Raw genomic sequence first — 20,841 nt, 5'->3', positions numbered from 1 at the left:
GCAGACTTGTAGCGAATTTATTTAGAAGTATAACATCATCCGCATAAAGCAAAGAGCTGACATTAACATCTCCAATTTCGATATCAGGTTTAATACCACTTTCCTTCATAATGTGATCCATATAGATAATGAATAACAGAGGGGATAATGTACATCCTTGTCTCACACCAGATTTAACATTAAACAATCTTCCTGTACTTCTTTCAATTCTAACTGCTGACTTACAACTCAAATAAAGACTAAGTATTGCTTGATATAATGCCCCATTGACACCATATAACTGCAGCGTATTGAATAGCTTTTCTCTTGGCACCTTATAATATGCCTTTTCCAAATTGACAAAACTTAAATACAGATCTTTGTTATATTCCCATGCTTTCTCAACTATTTGCCGTAAAGTGAAGATCTGATCCTGACAGCCTCTGTTTGGCCTGATTCCAGCTTGTTCTTCACCAACTTTTCTTCCACAATTCTTCTCAACTGTTATTCAAGTATACTTGCATAAATCTTACCAGGCACATTCAGTAGGGAAATATCTCTGTAATTCTCACATTCAGTTACTTAAATATAAAGAGCTAATAAGCTTCATTTCGGAGATATAAACATTATTTAAATTAAGGGGATATTAAATCCCACATTGTTTTAAAACCGAATAAGAAACTCAAAGATTGGAATCAGAGAGTTTCATGCCGAATATTGTAAATTATAAAGTATCGCGACCACTAGCGTGAGCTAATGCAAGTGACCCTAATACGTAGTACAATACCGGAGAACTCGCAGCAAAGTCGGTAACGTTCTGATCGCTATTCTTAGGTATGTCTTTGCTGCGAGTGCTCCTGTATTGTACTACGTACTAGGGTCACTTGCATTAGCTCACGCTAGTGGTCGCCGATACTTTATAGTTTACTATATTCGGCATGAAACTCTGCGATTCCAATCTTTGAGTTTCTTATTCGGTTTTAAAACAGAGTGGGATTTAATATCCATCATCATCATCATCAAATTCCTGCCATGTACCCTCAAGGGGTGTACAGGATATGACAGTACTACATGAAAAAATTACATCATTACTAAAATAAAGACAAAGTATTGCTTGATATAATGCCCCATTGACACCATATAACTGCAGCGTATTGAATAGCTTCTCTCTTGGCACCTTGTCATGTGCTTTTTCCAAATCGACAAAACTTAAATACAGATCTTTGTTATATTCCCATGCTTCCTCGACTATTTGTTGTAAAGTGAAGATCTGATCCTGACAGCCTCTATGTGGCCTGAATCCAGCTTGTTCTTCACTAAGCTTTTCTTCCACAATTCTTCTCAACCGTTTCTCAAGTATACTTGCATAGATCTTGCCAGGAACACTCAGTAGGGAAATACCTCTGTAATTCTCGCATTCAGTTTTATTTCCCTTTTTATATATGGGTACTATGAGAGCTCTACTCCAATCATCGGGAATTCGTCCCTCTGTCCAGGCTTTCTGAACTATGCAGTTCAGCCACTGTAAGGCTTTTATACCACCATACTTCAGCATTTCTGGTCGAATATCACCTACTCCTGCTGCCTTTCCACATTTCAAGCCTTTGATGGCTTTTTCTACTTCAAGTATGGATATGTATTCCTGACTGCATGCCTGGTCAGTGTTTTTTTATCACTGTGCTGTCATCACTGCTTGTTTCATTTAGCAGTTTTTCAAAGTAATTACTCCATACTTCAAGGATATCTTTTTCTCCTGTTTTCAATTCACCTTTATCATCTCTAACTCCTTTTACAACACTCTTTCCTCCATTCCTAAGCTTCTTCAACAACCTCCAGAATATTTTGCCACCTTCTTGATATTTATTTTCTATATTCTTGCCAAAGTCCACCCATGACTTTTGTTTAGCTAGTTTTACACACTGTTTAGCTTTCTTACATTTGTCTCTGTATTCTGTAAGAGTAAAAGCTGACTTATTTGCCAGGAACTTTTGATATGCTTTCTTCTTTTCCTTCACTGCCTCTTTAACTTCCTGTGTCCACCAGGGAGTTCTGATTTTTTTATCCTTGCACACAACCTCACCACATGCCTCTCTGGCAGAATCAATCAATGTTTTCTTCAGAGTTTGCCACTGAATCTCCAAGGTTTGATTCCTGTTCTCAAACTCTTTCATTTTCTTTTTAATAATCTTTCTGTATTTTAGTCTACAGTTCACATCTGAGAGCTGCTCAACTTTTATTCGCTTTAAATCTTTCTTACATGTTATTCTTTTCAATATGAAATTCAATTTTATCCTGCTCAAGACTAAATAGTGATCACTTCCAATTTCAAATCCTCTGTACACTCTGGTGTCCTGCACCAGGGCTAAAACATCACTATCAACAATAACATAGTCAATGAGACTTTTCTTATTCCTAGCCTCTTTTCTCCGTGTGAATTTGTGCACATTTTTATGTTGGAACATGGTGTTAGTAATAACCTGTCCATGTCCTGAGCAGAAATCCAACAGATATTTGCCATTATTATTAGCTTTGCTCTTTTCTCCAAATTTTCCCAAAATATTTTTGTATGTCTCACAATCATTTCCTACTCTGCTATTTAGATCCCCAACAAGGACCAACTTTTCCTTTTTCATTGTGTCAGTTGCTTTTTCTAAAGTGTCAAAAAATTCCTCCACTTCTACCTTAGTAGAACCTTCTGTGGGACCATAGGCACAAATAAGTCTCATTGTCCAGTTCCCCATTCTCATATTTGTCCACATTACTCTACTTGAGACTGACTGCCATTCAAGAAGATTAGCCTTGTATTTAGTGTTGAATACTTTGGCTACTCCTTCTTTTCCTTGATTGTCATTGCCTGAATATAACATTTTGTATTTATTGCTCAGAAAGATCTTACCAGGTTTGGTCTTTTTTGTTTCAGTCACCCCTATTATGTCGATCTAGTACTTATCTACTTTCTCAGCTAGCTCCATTTCTTTGCCATTCAGGCTTCTTATGTTGATAGTACCAATCTTTAACTCTGGTGATGTTAAGTTGGTGTGTGTCTGTTCAGATTTGTTCCAGTAGCTTACTTTTCGCTGTTTACCCTGGTTCCCTGGCAAAAACAACAGAGGAGCGGGCTTGTTTAACCGGGCGACGCTCCAGCCATCATGAAATTTTGTCATGTTGTACCATCATTTTGTATTTTGGTTTAAGCCAATAAGAATACAATTTGGTTGGCTAAATCCCACATTGTCAGCCCCTCCTCGTCCGTTCACTATCCAGGTAGATACCCAACAGGGTGCACCACGAGAAGGTGAGGATTGGACATTAGGTCAGAAGCCATGGTCGGTTCTCCACATTCCTTTACAGGATATGTGGAGGACTCCTCTCAGTTATACAGCTTTTACCCTTTAGCACCCCCATGAAAATAGGCAAAAACATTGAAAACATTAGCTGTATCCTGAATGGAAAATCTATAGAACAAGTCAAGTATTTCAACTCTTCAGGTACAATTTTCAGTGATGATGACAAATTAAATATGGAAACAGGTAACAGAATAAGCAATGTTGGTATATTGGGGTGTCAACTGAATACATTTTGGAGAGCCTCCATAGCTCAGTCGATATATACGGAGACCTTTGGTCGGAAAGACCTGGGTTCGATTCCTGTTCAAGATGTGAATAACCTTGTCTGGTCTCCTTCGGCTAAAGATGAGTTTGCTTGTCTCATACAGGCAGGGATTTTTTGTCCCCCAGAACATGCAAACCTGCCCCATGAACACATGCATCTACAGAACAGACATCCCCCCCCCCCCAAAAAAAAAAACGGCAAGCTTGGCAACAAGCCAGTCGCGGTAATAGCAGACCTTGCACCTGTGGGGATAAAAATGCTAGAAAGAAGAAGAGGAACTGAATAAATTTTGGAATAAGAGAAAAATTTGTCAAAACACTAAACTGTATACCAAGTTCAACTTATGGATCTGTGAGTCTGGTCTAGAAATAAAACACGTCAGTCAAAGACTGGAGACCACGGAAATTAGGTTTTGAGAAAATTTAGGAAAGTGAACAGCAGCACCAGTGACTGAATCATATTATAAATGAAGATGAAGTAACTTTGGAACATTCTTAAATGCTAACATTGTTAGCATTTAAGAATGTGAGTAGAGCTAATCTTCTGTAATTTTTATTTTGCTTTTTAAGCGGTTCTTGCCACCTTTTTCATAACTATGTTACATCCTAAATGAGAGAATGTTATCAAAATATCCTTATAGACCTATGAAAATGAAGGAGAGAACTACCTGAACATTGTTCTACCCTGATAAGTTGGAATATTGGAATTTATCTTATCAGTGGCTAACAGAGCAAACATCCAATAAGAAACATAAGATTATGCTTGTTATCTAGGTATGAGTAGTTTTGAATGCATTAATAAGAAAAGAAAGAATTGTAGAATAATGAGATGTTGTAAGCAACATTTTACAGTTTACAGCTGCAAGGGACCTGGTCAGGTCCCTTGCAGCTGTAAACTGTCCTGCTTTGGCCAAACAGGCAAGACAGCAATTATCAGAATCTCAGAACACAAGGATTACATCCGATTTCACCAGTACAGCCACTCTGGGCTTGCAGACCACGCTCTGGATACTCGCCACAGAATAAGATGGAAGAAATCCACAGTAATACACCGCAGCAAGTTCAAGTATGAAAGACTATTCATGGAATCAGCCTCGGCCCTTAGGAACATGCCAAACCTCAACAAATTTGGATGCATGAAACTGCCTCAAATTTGGGAAACTTTTATCAGAAGAACTTCAGTCCAAAGGCCAAGAACTACCAATATAGCCCACCAGGGGGCACCATCAGGACTTTAGGAAAACGCTAGCTTCCTAGCTTCAGTCTCATTTGCTGTTATTAGTACTTGTGTGCACGTGTCTTTGTAGTAAGTTCCCAAGAAGATGGCAACGTGACATTCGCCGAAATATCGGAAAGTATATATTAAAGTTTATTTAATCTATATTTCTAGTATACGCTGTCAATTCCGTAAATATTAGTTATCATGTTTAACCAGCGTTTAAGCCTCTCAACAAGAATAAAGAGATGTTACTTACTTGATATAAAAAAGGAATATGTAGGAGAAGAGTGCCAATATTAATTGTATAATTTAATACTGTGTTAAGATTAACATTACCTAAAGTGTAAAGTAACCTTTATTGTGAAATAACATGCAAGGCCAGACCAACATAATCTGTGTAAATGTAAGCTCTATGTTTGGGGGGGACAAAGCAGATATTTGCCCCAAGAGGTCTCGTGCTCGCGGAACGTGCTTAGAAACGGCGGGAGACGATCGGACAATATAACGTCATGCACTCGTGGCGGCAAATTCTACGTGCCGGGTGAACGGCCAAAGTTACAGTGATGGCCGTTAGGGAGGAAGTATAAAAGGGTTAGAAACCCTCCCTCCCTCTTCTTATTTCTTAGTTTTCACCTCATGACGATTGGAGCTCTGTGGTGCGAGGTCCATCGCTGGCATGCGATTGGACGGTTTTCAGCGGGAAGTCTAATCCCGAGATACTGCAGCAGGCTATGCTGCATGGAACGTCTAGGAAAGTACGTGTCCGGAAAGCTGTAACAAAAGAGGTCAGATAGAAGATCACATTAGCATATCGATGATCGGAAGCCTAAACCGTGCTATAGAAACAGGGCAGTGAAGGAGGAGTTTAGTGTAACAAAGGAACAGAACCGTCGTGAATAGATAAGTAGATAATTTCTTATTTTATCTTGTGTGTATTCCATGGAATTAGTGTTATGTAAACTTAAAAACGAAGGACTCAGAAAGATTTCTTAGAAAGGACTATAGGAAAGAGAGTTAATGTGTAGAAGATTATGAGTGGAATAAGTATAATACGAGTTTGTATATTGAGTATGTCTAAAATATGTTTAAGAGGATTTAACCTAAGGAGTGATTGTTAACTGAGATTCCAAAATTTAAGAATATGGTGTGAGATTTATGCTTTGCATATGGTAGTTAAGGTTGATAAAAATTTAATGTGCTTTTCTGTGGAAAGTGTTGGAGTTATCAGAATTGATATGTTCTTTGACTAGGCTTGAATGAAACTTTTTATTTTGTATTATTAGTAGTATGTGCAACTTGTTAAATAAACCTTGCTATTCTTTAACCTACTTTGTCTCTTTATGGAATTGGATGCACCACTTGTAAAATTAATTACGAATCTGGGCGAAAAATTTATAGAAAATAATATACGGTCACGATTGCATATCTCGTGTTATCTTTGTTCACTTCTTACCAACTTCTTGATTAACATTCTAATTAATCTAATAGTCCTAAGTGGTGCAGCTACAATAAATAAATTTTCTTAGGACTAAACGAGAGGTTGGTAACAAAGTGTCTGCCACATAGGTTTTGGCTCGACTCTGGGCTATTCCTTTGTGTTCCAGAGATACCACGTGCCTCACATGGTATCTATCTCACAGGGCTTTAGGGAAACACATAAAATATATGATTTAATAGAGAATGAGACACAACATAAATGGCGCAGCCAACAGGATGTAGTTTGCATAATTAAATCAAGAATATATGTAAATCACAGCAAGTAGGTTTCGAATTCCATTTAGAAAATTTTGAGAATTTGTTAGAAAAGGTTGATTATAAGAAATTGTGTTAAACTTAGATAGCAAGCATGTCCATCCCAAATAGCACTACAGGGATGAATAATAATGAGTTTTTCCGGTGTATTAATCTCCAACAAGCGTTTCCTCAATTCTCGGGGGAGGAAACTGATGATGTGATTGCTCTCTTTAATTATGTAGAAAAACCGAGGGAAATGGGGTGTTGGACTGAGTTTCAACTGCTGGCCTTGGTCCGTAGCAGATTAGTGTGTAAGGCTGAAGCTTACCTATCCTCCTCCCTCATGCTAAGAGAAACCACAGAGTACCTAAGATTCAAGCAACTGCTAATCTCTGAGTATCCTCGGATGAAAGGAAGTCCCGGGGTTTTAAGGGAGTTGTACTGCTGCATTCAAGAGGATTGTGAAGGAGTGATTAAATTTCTTGACAGAATATTGTCCATTATTCTGTCAAGAAATATGAAATATTCTCACTGTTATTAAGTCAGTGAGAATATCTTCTTCAGAAGAGGAAGCTAATCTGAGGTGGTTGGCCTTCCAACAGTTTAGGGTTGGTCTGTGTGACGATTTAAGGAGGGTAATCTTTAAGAAAAGGGCTCAGGAACTGGATGGATGTTTGGCTTTAGCCATAAAAAGAGAAAAGATAGTAGCAGAAATGGCTCAGGCCTCACTTCTAAGGATTCAAATTAAAGGAAAACCAGGGACACATAAAAAACCCTTGGTGGGCCCAGAACAAACAATTATTGTAGAAGGAAATTCTGGCTTACTGGCATCCAGTGCGTGTGAAGCGAGTTTAGCAAAGGCCGAATGTAAGATAACGAGGAATGAATCAGAAATGGGGGGGGGGACACAAAATGCAATCAGTTTCGTTTACAGAAGCAGGAAAGGAACGGCCCTTGTCCCTGTGAGGGTTCAGTTGAAATAATTTTTTTCTGTAATTTTCTCTTTGATACTGGAGCTAACATATCAGTAGTTCCGATACAATTAGTTAGGGAATTCCAAACCAATAGCACTGATAGCTTCACTGAAATGTGCGAACCCATCAAGATCATGGGTATTGCCAAAGTTGAGCTCTGCTCGACATTTAAATTTAGGGCTAAGATCTCCATGCCTTGTTTCCCACACATGAATTGTTTGTACTTCCCGAAGTGGCAGACACTATTAGTCAAGTAATACTGGCTCGCTCTCGACTTTCTAGAAAAAAATCGATTCATATGTGACTTTTCTAGTGAGACACTTCATTTTGTGGGAAGAGATATCGACCTGAGTGCCTAGCAAAGTCTAATAGTGAGATGGGCAAGGCCATGGAAATTGAAGCAAAGGATGGTCACGAGGATACAGGTACGTGGAAAAGAAAGTTAACCTTAGACGCCTTTAAGCACTCGAGCTCAGAACAGGATAGGGTTCTCATCATCAAGAAATTTTTTGAATCGGTGTCCATTGGTATCCCAAAGTATTTACGGAAGAAGTTAGTTCACTCTCTTGCACAAGAAAAATCCAACATACTGTCCAGGTCACTTCTGATGTACCTGTATATGTAAGACCAGTACCAGACACCTTTCAAACATATGGATAAACTCAAGAAATTGTTGACAGAGTATGAAAAGGCCGGAATTATAGAGAGATCAAGTTCCCGATGGAATGATGGGCTGAGGTTTATCCTAGATTTGAGGGTGGTAAACAAAGTAACAAAACCCATTGATTTCCCTGTATGCAGGATTGAGGATCTATTGATTGGGTTGGAAGGAGCTAAATATTTCTCTAAGTTGGATCTAAACTCTGGCTACTTCGAAATTCTTCTGAGGGAGGAGGAGAGGAAATATTTTGCTTTCACCACCAGGTGGCAAAAGTACCAACTGTGCCACCTTCCTCAAGGAGCCAGGAACTCAGCCATGAGTTTTCAATTCGTGATGAATTCTGTTCTGTCTGATATGTTAGGAGAGGGAGTGATTTGTTTCCAGGATGATCTCATGGTTTACTTATCTTCTCATGGTTCACTGTATTGAAGAGCATTGTAGGTTGCTGACTGGAGTTATAGACAGACTGAACAAATCTCAACTTTCCTTGAAATATTCAAAGTGCAAATTCTTTCTCAGGGAGGTGGAGTATCTTGGCCATGTAGTAAGCAAGGATGGAATAAAACTCACTGAAAATAATGTAACTAAATGGTGGGAATCTTGGTCATCTTAAAGGCTAAGATTCCCACCACCATAAGACAGGTCAGGAGAAAGCACACAGTTGCCCCAAGCGGTCTTGTGCTTGCAGAACATGCTTAGAAGCGGCGGGAGACGATCGGACAATACGTCATGCACTCATGATGGTAAATTCTACGTGCCGGGTGAACGGCCAAAGTTATGGTGATGGCCGTTAGGGAGGAAGTATAAAAGGGTTAGAAATCCCCCTCCCTCTTCTTGCTTCTTACTTTTCACCTTGTGACGATCAGAGCTCTGTAGTGCAAGGTCCATTGCTGGCATGCGATTGAACGGTTTTCGGCGGGAAGTCTAATCCCGAGATACTGCAGCAGGCTATGCCGCATGGAACATCTAGGAAAGTACGTGTCCAGAAAGCTGTAACAAAAGAGGTCAGATAGAAGATCACGTTAGCATATCGATGATCGGAAGCCTAAACCGTGCTATAGAAACAAGGCAGTGAAGAAGGAGTTTAGTGTAACACGTCGTGAATAGATAAGTAAATAATTTGTTATTTTATCTTGTGTGTATTCCATGGAATTAGTGTTATGTAAACTTAAAAACGAAGGATTCAGAAAGATTTCTTAGAAAGGACTATAGGAAAGAGAGTTAATGTGTAGAAGATTATGAGTGGATTAAGTATAATACGAGTTTGTATATTGAGTATGTCTAAAATATGTTTAAGAGGATTTGACCCAAGGAGTGATTGTTAACTGAGATTCCAATTAAGATTATGGTGTGAGATTTATGCTTTGTGTATGGTAGTTAAGGTTGATAAAAATTTAATGTGCTTTTCTGTGGAAATTGTTGGAGTTATCAGAATTGATATATTCTTTGACTAGGCTTGAATAAAACTTTTTATTTTGTATTATTAGTGGTACATGCATCTTGTTAAATAAACCTTGCTATTCTTTAACCTACTTTGTCTCTTTATGGAATTGGATGCACCACTTGTAAAATTAGTTACGAATCAGGGCGAAAAATTTATAAAAAATAATATACGGTCACAATTGCATATCTCGTGTTATCTTTGTTCATTTTTTACCAACTTCTTGATTAACATTCTAATTAATCTAATAGTCCTAAGTGGTGCAGCTACAATAAATAAATTTTCTTAGGACTAAACAAGGGTTGGTTACGAAGTGTCTGCTACATAGGTTTTGACTCGACCCTGGGCTATTTCTTTGTGTCTCAGAGATACCACGTGCCTCACATGGGCAGGACTTTAGGGAAACACATAAAATATATGATTTAATAGAGAATGGGACACAACAACATCGAGATAAAAATCATACAATTTTTCATGTTAGTCTAGGTCAGTAGTGTTCAAACCGTCGATCGCGAAGCGATTTTTGGTTGATCTTGTTTATTCCTCCTTACTTACGAATTTCATTAAAACTGAAAACAATATTTTATTTATCATTATTTTGCATTATTTTTTAATTCTCTTTAAATGTATTGCTATTGTTTATTTATTTTTCATTAAAATTGTCAAATCAGTAATTTTCTTAAAAGTCCGGGTAAATGAATTAATTTGGATCAGTGGAAGTCAAACAGCAAGCCGAGTGAATATAATTATAAGCAAAGTACATCACATGCATTTCGTTTATAATTGTGTTTACTCGTAAATACATCACACACTACCCACTGTTAGAATTTCAGTTGCTCTAAATTTATCATTGGATTTACTATTATTTTGTTCGCTAATTGATAAGTTATAAACATTTTTTATTTTAATAAAATATTTAAAAGTTATTTTTTTTTTAATTTGGGGATAATCATGAGTGTATCAAAGAAATCAAAGACGTATCATTTTCACAAGGAATGGGAAATGGATTGTTTCTTTACAATGGTAAATGGAAACTGTTGTTGTTTGATTTGTAATTCATCTGTAGCAATTCCAAAAAAAGGTAATTGAGAGACATTTTCGATCGATACATGCAAAATATGAGGAAGATTTTCAAAAAATTCTGAAATACGTGAATCAAAAATTATAAATTTAAAGGCAGGACTTTTCTGGGGGTGCTTAAGGGTCAAAGCTGTATAACTGAGAGGAGACCTCCACATAGCCTTTAAAGGAATGCGGAGAACCGACCAGGGCTTCTGACCTAATGTCCAATCCTCACCTTCTCGTGGTGCACCCTGTTGGGTATCTACTTTGATACTGAACGAACGAGGATGGGCTGGCAATTTGGGATTTAGCCGACCAAATTGTATTCTTATTGGTTAAACCAAAATAAAAAATGATGGTACAACATGACAAAATTTCATGCCGGCTGGGGCGTCGCCCGGTTAAACAAGGCCCCCGTTGTTTTCGCCAGGGAACCAGGGCGAACAGCGAAAAGTCAGCTACTGGAACAAATCTGAAAACAAACCCCAACTCAACATCACCAGAGTTAAAGATCGGTACTATTAACGTAAGAAGCCTGAATGGCAAAGAAATGGAGCTATCTGAGGAATTAGATAAGTACCAGATCGACATAATAGGGGTGACTGAAACAAAAAAGACCAAAACTGGTGAGATCTTTCTGAGCAATAAATACAAAATGTTATATTCAGGCAATAACAATCAAGGAAAAGAAGGAGTAGCCATAGTATTCAACACAAAATACGAGGCTAATCTTCTTGAATGGCAGTCAGTCTCAAGTAGAGTAATGTGGGCAAATATGAGAATGGGGAACTGGACAATGAGACTTATTTGTGCCTATGGTCCCACAGAAGGTTCTACTAAGGTAGAAGTGGAGGAATTTTTTGAGGCTTTAGAAAAAGCAACTGACACAATGAAAAAGGAAAAGTTGGTCCTTGTTGTGGATCTAAATAGTAGAGTAGGAAATGATTGTGAGACATACAAAAATATTTTGGGAAAATTTGGAGAAAAGAGCAAAGCTAATAATAATGGCAAATATCTGTTGGATTTCTGCTCAGGACATGGACTGGTTATTACTAACACCATGTTCCAACATAAAAATGTGCACAAATTCACATGGAGAGAAGAGGCTAGGAATAAGAAAAGTCTCATTGACTATGTTATTGTTGACTAATTTCTCTCTTATTCCATATGAATTTATTCAGTTGACTTCCTCCCATACCAGCTTTGTTCATTCTGTTGTCTATTTCCATATTTAATTTACCATCTTCACTAAAAATCGTGCCTAAGTAGCTGAAATGTTTTACTTGTTCCACAAGTTCCCTGTTCACAACACAATTGACATTTTCAACAATTCTACCTATTTTCATTGTGTGTGTCACCATATCTATTACAACAGTTATTCAATTTAGTCATTGACTCTTGCAAATTTGTAGTGGATTTATTTACAAGTATAACATCGTCCGCATAAAACAAAGAGCTGACATTAACATCTCCAATTCTGATATCATGTTTATTACCACTTTCCTTCATAATGCGATCCATATAGATAATGAATAACAGAGGGGTTAATGTACATCCTTGTCTCACACCAGATTTAACATTAAACCATCTTCCTGTACTGCCTTCAGTTCTAACTGCCGACTTACAACTCAAATACAGACTAAGTATTACTTGATATAATGTCCCATTGACACCATATAACTGTAGCGTATTGAATAGCTTCTCTCTTGCCATCTTGTCAGATGCCTTTTCCAGATCGACAAAACTAAAATACAGATCTTTGTTATATTCCCATGCTTTCTCAACTATTTGTCATAAAGTGAACATCTGATCCAGATAGCTTCTATTTGGCCTGAATCCAGCTTGTTTTTCACCAAGCTTTTCTTCCACAATTCTTCTCAACCATTTCTCAAGTATGCTTACATAATCTTGCCAGGAACACTCAGTAGGGAAATACCTCTGTAATTCTCACAGTCAGTTTTATTTCACTTTTTATATATGGGTACTATTAGAGCTCTACTCCAATCATCGGGGATTCGTCCTTCTATCCAGGCTATGCAATGCAGCCACACCATATTTCAACATTTCTGGTCGATTATCGTCTATTCCTGCTGCCTTTCCACATTTCAAGCCTTTGATGGCTTTTTCTACTTCAAGTATGGATATGTATTCCTGACTGTATGTTGTTGAGTGTTTTTTACCACTAATGTGCTATCACTACTTGTTTCATTTAGCAATTTTTCAAAGTAATTACTCCATACTTCAAGGATATCTTTTTGTCCTGTTTTCATGTTACTTTTATCATCTCTAACTCCTTTTACAGCACTCTTTCCTCCATTCCTAAGCTTCTTCAACAACCTCCAGAATATCTTACCACCTTCTTGATATTTATTGTCTATGTTCTTGCCAAAGTCCTCCCATGACTTTTGTATAGCTAGTTTTACAGTGTTTAGCTGTCTTACATTTGTCTCTGTATTCTCTAAGAGCACAAGCTGACTCATTTTCCAGGAACTTTTGATATGCTTTCTTCTTTTTCTTCACTGCCTCTTTAACTTCCTGTGTCCACCATGGAGTTCTATTTTTCTATCCTTGCAGACCACATACCTCTCTGGCTGAATCAATCGGGGGTTTCTTCAAGGCTTGCCACTGAATCTCCAAGCTTTGGTTCCTGTTCTCAAACTCCTTCATTTTTTTCTTCAATAATCTTTCTGTATTTTAGTCTACAGTTCACATCTGAGAGCTGCTCAACTTTTATTCGCTTTAAAACTTTCTTACATGTTATTCTTTTCAATATGAAATTCAATTTTATCCTGCTCAAGACTAAATAGTGATCACTTCCAATTTCAAATCCTCTGTACACTCTGGTGTCCTGCACCAGAGAGAAAACATCACTATCAACAATAACATAGTCAATGAGACTTTTCTTATTCCTAGCCTCTTCTCTCCATGTGAATTTGTGCACATTTTTATGTTGGAACATGGTGTTAGGAACAACCAGTCTGTGTCCTGAGCAGAAATCCAACATGTATTTTCCATTATTATTAGCTTTTCTCTTTTCTCCAAATTTTCCCAAAATATTTTTGTATATCTGACAATCATTTCCTACTCTGCTGTTTAGATCCCCATCAAGGACCAACGTTTCCTTTTCACTGTGTGAGTTGCTTTTTCTAAAGCATCAAAAAATTCCTCCACTTCTATCTTAGTAGAACCTTCTGTAGGAGCATAGGCTCAAATAAGTGTCAGTGTCCAATTCCCCATAAATTCAATAAAAAGTTTCCAACAATACTTACTTTTATTAAAAAAATATATATAAATGACTGCGAATTTAGACGTCTCCCATATTTATTAAAATTTTTTGAACAAAATCAAGAAATGCTTCGATGTGATTTAAAAGAATTTATTCGTGAAATAGAATTAGTTGAGGAAGAAATAAATTCAAGATTTAAAGATTTTAATAAAACTGAAATGATTGTATCTTTTATCAATAATCCATTTCAAGAAAACTTGAACATCACAGAAATTTCAAATAAAATTAGTGGGCTGTTTGATATAAACCAAGCTGAAGTAGAACTTGAGATAATAAACATTCAGAATAGCTTACATTTAAAATCAATAAACAATGAAGTCATTTGGAAGTACATACATGAAAAATTTCCAATATTAACTGATATTGCTTGAAAAATTCTGTCGAGTTTCGGATCGACATACTTGTCAGAATCCACTTTTTCAAATATGAACGTCATAAAAAAATAAATTAAGAAACCAAATTACAAATGATCATTTGGATGATTGTCTTCGATTGGCCACTTCTTCATATCAACCTGACTATGAAAATATTGCGAGGTCTAAACAATGCCAAATTTCCCATTAACTTTTTTTTTAATCAACCAGCATTTCCTGTAACTTGTGAGTTTGTAATCAGTCTGTTGTTTTTTTCTAACTTTGGTTTTCCAAAATAGAGAAATAAATATTTTATTCCAATGTATTTGTTTTATTTGTTGTATTAAAATAATTAAAAGTGATAAATAAACTTTTAAATACACAAATAAAGTTTTAATCAATATATAATCAACAAATAATTAGATATTAGGTTGAGGGAACGTGATCTATATAAGAGAGTAGATCGCTGAATAACTTAGTATAGAAAAGTAGCTCGCATAATCAAAAAGGTTGAGCACCACTGGTCTAGGTCAACAGTGAATAGTATCTTGATTTAACAGATTTGACACTATGCAGCTTTTTCCCTGTGGGACTGCCTGAAGGATACTGAGTATGCACATAGTGAAATGAAACGGAATCACCAGAGAAAAGCTGACAAAAGTTTGGAATGCGTTATAATATTATTAATAACTTGACAAATTACAACATAAGCCATGATAATTAAATAAAAGTTAATATTGATTTTACTTGCATATTTTTATTTTAGCCAGTATAGAATTTTCATACTGAAGATGTCTCAGTGTTCAGTATAACTTTCAAATTAAACAAGTCGAACAGAAACTGGAAGGTTCAACAACAAAAATACGTCAACTACATATGTAAATGATTTAGACCTGGTCTAAAATACATTGTCCTAACCAGACAACTTTAAACAAGTGACCATTAATTAATTTAAAAAAAAATTATTTGTGAAATGTGTGGAGGAGTACTATTTCCCATAAAAGGGATAATTTCAGTTCTGACTGTTCAAACTCATGGAATTCATGTAGTCTTAGATGCTTATCACAGTACATGGCTGCCAGTCTATCAGTTTGGCCAAAATTATGATTATCTATACTAGCAAGGAATTCAATAAACTCCAGAGTGTACTAAAGGTTGAAGTTTATCTTTCGCAGATTCTAGAAAAGTAGAAATCATTCAGTTTGAAACTTGAAGATATGGCCAAACTACTTAGATCTTCAGCGATGCCTTTTAACATAAGAAATGGTGAAATGATGGGTAACCTCTCGGGAGACAGATGTCAAGGAAACTCAGCGATTTTGTTGACATAAGACTTGGTAACGCTATTAACAAGGAAGGCAGACTTCTCGTAATTTACTTCCTCAGAGAGCAGTATTTTGGTAAAGCATAGTGTCCTGAACAGTCTGGACTTGCGGAACATACTATCTCCACCAAATACTTAATCCTATGGAAGAAGACTAAGGTATTTCATAAAAGTAATACTGTACTGAAATTATCCCTTTTGTGGTAACTAGTACTTCTCCATAATTCTAAAAATATTTATTATATTTTTTAAAATTAATTAATGGTCTCTTGTTTAAAGTTGTCAAGTTAGGATCTTAATGTATTTTAGACTGTCACTTTGTAATATGTACTTGTGGTTCATGTGTTTTCATTATTGAATCTTCCAGCTTTGTGTTCTACTTGTTTAATTTGAAAGTAAAATATGGATTTTACTTAAATGACTTTTATTTTAGCAAGCATAGGATTTTTGCCCCAGTGTCAAAGGTATCCTTCAGTAAAATCTATATTGTTTTACTTAATTAGAATATTATTATGTAGTTTCCTCCAGAGAATCTAAATATTCATCAGAGGGATCACCCACTGCCTATATCTGTCATATCTCCTTGAACACATTCTGTGAGAAGAACCTAGACCTCACATACTTTCTAACTAGATTCTTACGCAGCATCTAAGGATGACCTTGAGCTCTCCATTGTGATCTATGAGATCATGGTGGAGCCACAAGGTAATTTCATGAATCTTTATTTTTGTTTTTTTACACTGTCTGTCTCCATGGAAGCCAGATAACTGTATCTGAGCACAACGGCATAATCTCTCCATTATGAGTCACATGATTTTTCATGTGACTCATAATGGAGAGGTACATTGCAGGTTTATAGTTACATTTCCATTAATAAAAGTTGAAACTCTGAGTTGATTTATTTAGTAATATTTATTCCGCTTTCAGTTAAACACAAAAATTGCTATTTTTATGACTGTTTCAAAGTATATCCTTCTTTATGAATAACCCTGTACTTTTTTTACATTGGTATATTTATATTTTTATATAGTCACTATATTATTCATTTGTGTTTCTTATAGTAGTAGATCTACCTAAAATTATAGCAGGCCCAGATATTCACAAAACACTATCAGTCACTCCTCCAGCTACTACTACTTCTACAACTACTTCTAGTAGTAGTAGTAGTACTACTACTACTACTTCTACCACCACCACCACCACCATTGCTACCAGCACTGCTGTTATGACCACCACAACAACTCCTGTGACTGTAGCAGTTACTACAACTGAGAAGCCTTGGAAAAAGGTAAAATTATTTTTAAACTTAGAAATTACTAGTACTTTGGTATTAAAACACAGTCAACTCTTGCTATAGTAAACTTGAAGGGCCTCAGGAAAAACTTGTAATGAATAGTTTGCTACAGTGAATTTTCTTTAGAACAGCATTGTGCCTTATAGGGCTTTATTAGGGATATTGGATTTGTTACAGTGAGGGGGGGAGAGAGAGAGAGAGAGAATATCATCTGTATCTTACTGGTATTACAGTAAAAATAAAGTGGATAATATAGTGTTGGATTCTGAATGAAGAGAGAAATTAAAATTATTAATACTCCTTTCAGAATCCAACATAATCCACCATATCAAAGGATACATCTGTAGATATTATTTAATGTAAATCTCTTGTTATAAACTATTATTCATATAATTATCTTTGAGTTTTTTTTATTTAATTATTTAATCTAAGATATGTATTAATAATAGAAAGGACTCTGTATAAAAATAACGTTCAGATTGTTTTAATTATTCCTATATTAATAGTAGAAGAATTTGTGTTCATTTTATTTATTTATAAATTATTTGAATTGAAAAATATCCTTTTTTTTTATAACTGCTCTAATTGTTGTCATGGAGACGGAGTTAAAAATAGAAGGCGCGAGCGTAGTAGTGCATGAGTTATGGATGCGAGATGGAATTGATATGAACTGGATGGTGAAAACAAGTTTTGACCATCCAGTACATATCAATTCAATAGTACAATAGAGTACAATAGAGATGAGGAAATAATTTATTGGCAGCACGGAGTTAAATAAGAGGCTGTAGTACAAAGAATTAAGTGCTGTAATCAGATTACGAAGGATCGAAATGTAAATTGACAACTCAGAATATTGATATGGAATTCTGAAGTTATTGTTGTGTTCCAGAGTTTTCAAGGAAGATAAATGAAAGCTGATTCTATTGTAAGGTAGTATATGGGGAATAAGTAGATTTTCTAGTGCAATATAACAGAAGATTACTTTTGAAATGTGTAGCTCAAGTGTGTTAATTATCCAAAGTTTTAAGTGTGCCTCAGTGAATAAAATGTGCAAAGATTTATTCCGGTAAGAACAGTAGTACTTTATAGCATTTTAGAGTGAAGTTATACGAGTTATCTCTTTCTTTAAATCGTAATATTAACTGTGGTATTTATGCTGAAGTTAGCTGAAGCTAGAAGATTAATAGTCTTCCCCCCTTAAGATAATAACTATCTCTTGACTGAGCTATGTGATTTCTGACTAAGGGATAGATAAAGAATACATTTGTTAAAATATTTGCTGTGAATTTCAGTGGTAAAGAACTTTAGAACTATCTTTGCCTATTAGGGAGAAATTAGATTTTGAAGCTCAGTATTTAATACCGAAAGTTAAGTGAATGTTATGTGTAGTTGAACTGAGTTAATTTTGCATTATCTTGTATCCAAAGTATGCTTATGTATATATTATATAACCTTGAATTAAATGTTTTGTTTTATTGATTTCAATTTGTTGTTAGCTTGATTCTTTTCCACTGCACCGTCCATAAAATTATCGGACTTAGCGGGAATCTAAAATGTTAATGTAAAATTCGGCCTATATGTAAACATTAGACTGCTAAAGTTAATTAATATTTGATTACACTATTTTGCATAGACTAATCTGAATATAGGGTGGTGCAGTATAATAGAAATTTCCCTATATTCGGATTAGTAATCAACATGAGATTAATTAACTTTAATAAGAACAACGTTAAAGCAAGATGGCGGATCAAAAGACAGGAAGGACGATCCAACAATAGTTCATTTGGTATGCTGACTGCAGTTTTGATTATATTAGTAAATGCATTTTTTTTATATTAGTTCCATCTCATTATACCTACATAGCCTTATGGCATTGTTTTTTTGTACTATAATGCTAGACTTCCAGAGAAAGATGATTATAGATAAGTTCAATTCTGGTTGACAATTAATGGAACTTTTTGAAGGCTTTTTTCCTGCATATTTTGGGTTATGGTAATCTTTGGTACAGACAACTAGAGGTTTCCTCTCAGAAACTTGAGTTTTTTAACCGTGCAACTCAGAAAAAAAATATATAACTCGCACTATTTCAGACAATATTACAAGTCTTACAGTTTAGGGTCACGAGATAACCCTAAACCTTGCTGTGTCTGCTGTACTTTTGCCTTGGTACCTCTAAGATCATGGATAACCATGGGCTTCATTATTGATAGCTAATGGTCTCCACTTATTTCCCAAAGAGTTCCATATACTCTTTGGGAAATAAGGCATCAGAGGATTTATTTTATTCTGTCCTCTTTCCTCTAAATTAATCAGAAACTTTGTGGCACAGTGCTATGTGAGAGTCATATATCACTGGGATGCTATATGCTGAAAAAACATTTGTGTGTTGCAGTTGATATTACTCCACTATTTACTAATGCCACTAACCAAGACCCTTAATTTGATAGTCTCATAGCATCCTTACCCCCTTAAAAAACATAATCAAATTATTCATATTTATAGTACATGCTGATTATTTCACATGGAAATGAAAAATACATATAAACAATTGAGTAGGATAGCAATAATCCCTCCCCCCTCCCAAAAAAAAATTAAACTCATCTCAACCTTTAACTAGTGATTTGACTGTTATGAATGCACTATGTAGATTACTTTTCTGTTTATAGAAAGCCAACTCATATTGAAAGATATTTACACAATCATATCATCACCCAATAGTATACATTATATTAAAAACACTAACACACAGAGAGTCAGGACTATCTATTCCAGAGATACTGCTCTTAGCACTGAACATGCATACCTTTGCCACACATTTTTAGCCAGTGTCTATAATCCCCAGAAAAACAGATAAAGCAATAAATGCTTCCCCCCCCCCCACACACAGACCAGGCTCATTTGAAAAGATATCCAGAGTGCTTAATAAATATAAGCTCCAGGTACATTCAAACTATATATCAGACTTGCAACACTTAACTCTAAGGAGACAACCTCTATCCATTATTGCATCCAAGAGGTTATGAAGTGTCCTGTACTTGTGAAACGGCTTACTGTTTTGTTAGGACTGGTATATCATGCTTTAGATGCCCCTTTCCTTAGAATTGGATGAGGGGGGGGAAAAAAAACTGAAGTGCTGCATAGAAGTTAAGTTATATTTCCCAAATCTCAACAAGTGTGGCTGTATTAATTTGCTAAAAATCTGGTAGATAGTCATTTTAAGAATGATTTTAATATTTGTAAACTTCTCTTTATCCAACAGTAAGTGCCACCAAATTAACATTTTAGTTCTTTATCTTGTATGTAATAATTTTAAACCATTCTTCCCACTAATAACTGATTGTTACTTTGCATAGTGTGACAAACTGTTTGTCTTTATGGAAATGCTGCTTGTTAAAACCGGTGAAATATTAGCAGCTAAATAAATAAATAAATGTCTTTGTATGTTTGTTGTGAATTTTTTACCTTTATCATTTGTGATTTCTATGTTGTACTCTTTCTTTCATTTCTAATCAATAGCAAAAAAAGAGCATTTTGTTACCTTTATGATATTTATATTCCGTATTCTTCCCATAACTTTCGTTTAGGTAACTGCCATTTTAGGGAAAGACAACATACACTAGAATATTAATTAAAAACTTTAATTAATGCTTCCTGTATTTCGGTAATGTTACATTACCATCTTCAGGGATCACAAAATAATGATATGTGCATGCAGGCACTAACACTGATCAAATATGGCTGCAGAAAACAACTGAACTCGGTCCTAGAGTCCTAAAGGTGCCTCCCAAGTGGGCTAAATTAGGTTGTCTTGGCTGTTGGGCTGATGTTCTTAGAATGCAAGCTTCCCATATTTGGGGCAATCTCATGCATTCAAATTTGTTGAGGTGTGGGAGTATTTTAGAG

General features: G+C 35.7%; 1 protein-coding gene across 2 annotated transcripts in view; it reads left to right on the top strand.

Moving 5' to 3' along the window:
- LOC150097553 (uncharacterized) overlaps window positions 1-20,841 on the top strand; it is a 93,505-nt gene that overhangs the window by 49,760 nt on the left and 22,904 nt on the right. Inside the window, exon 4 of one of the 2 annotated variants that reach the window (XM_090407157.1) lies at window positions 16,709-16,932. In XM_090407157.1, the coding sequence (XP_090263283.1) occupies window positions 16,709-16,932 (224 nt within the window). Of the gene's footprint in view, window positions 1-16,705; window positions 16,933-20,841 lie in introns of both variants that reach the window. The other variant, XM_090407156.1, reaches the window with a different exon arrangement.

Source organism: Typopeltis vanoorti, chromosome 17 (genome assembly GCF_054136105.1).
Source record: "Typopeltis vanoorti isolate ZY-2024b chromosome 17, IOZ_Tvanoo_1.0, whole genome shotgun sequence".
Classification (NCBI taxonomy): domain Eukaryota; kingdom Metazoa; phylum Arthropoda; class Arachnida; order Uropygi; family Thelyphonidae; genus Typopeltis; species Typopeltis vanoorti.
Note: the sequence above shows the minus strand (reverse complement) of the source record. Positions and strands in the feature narration are given on the sequence as shown.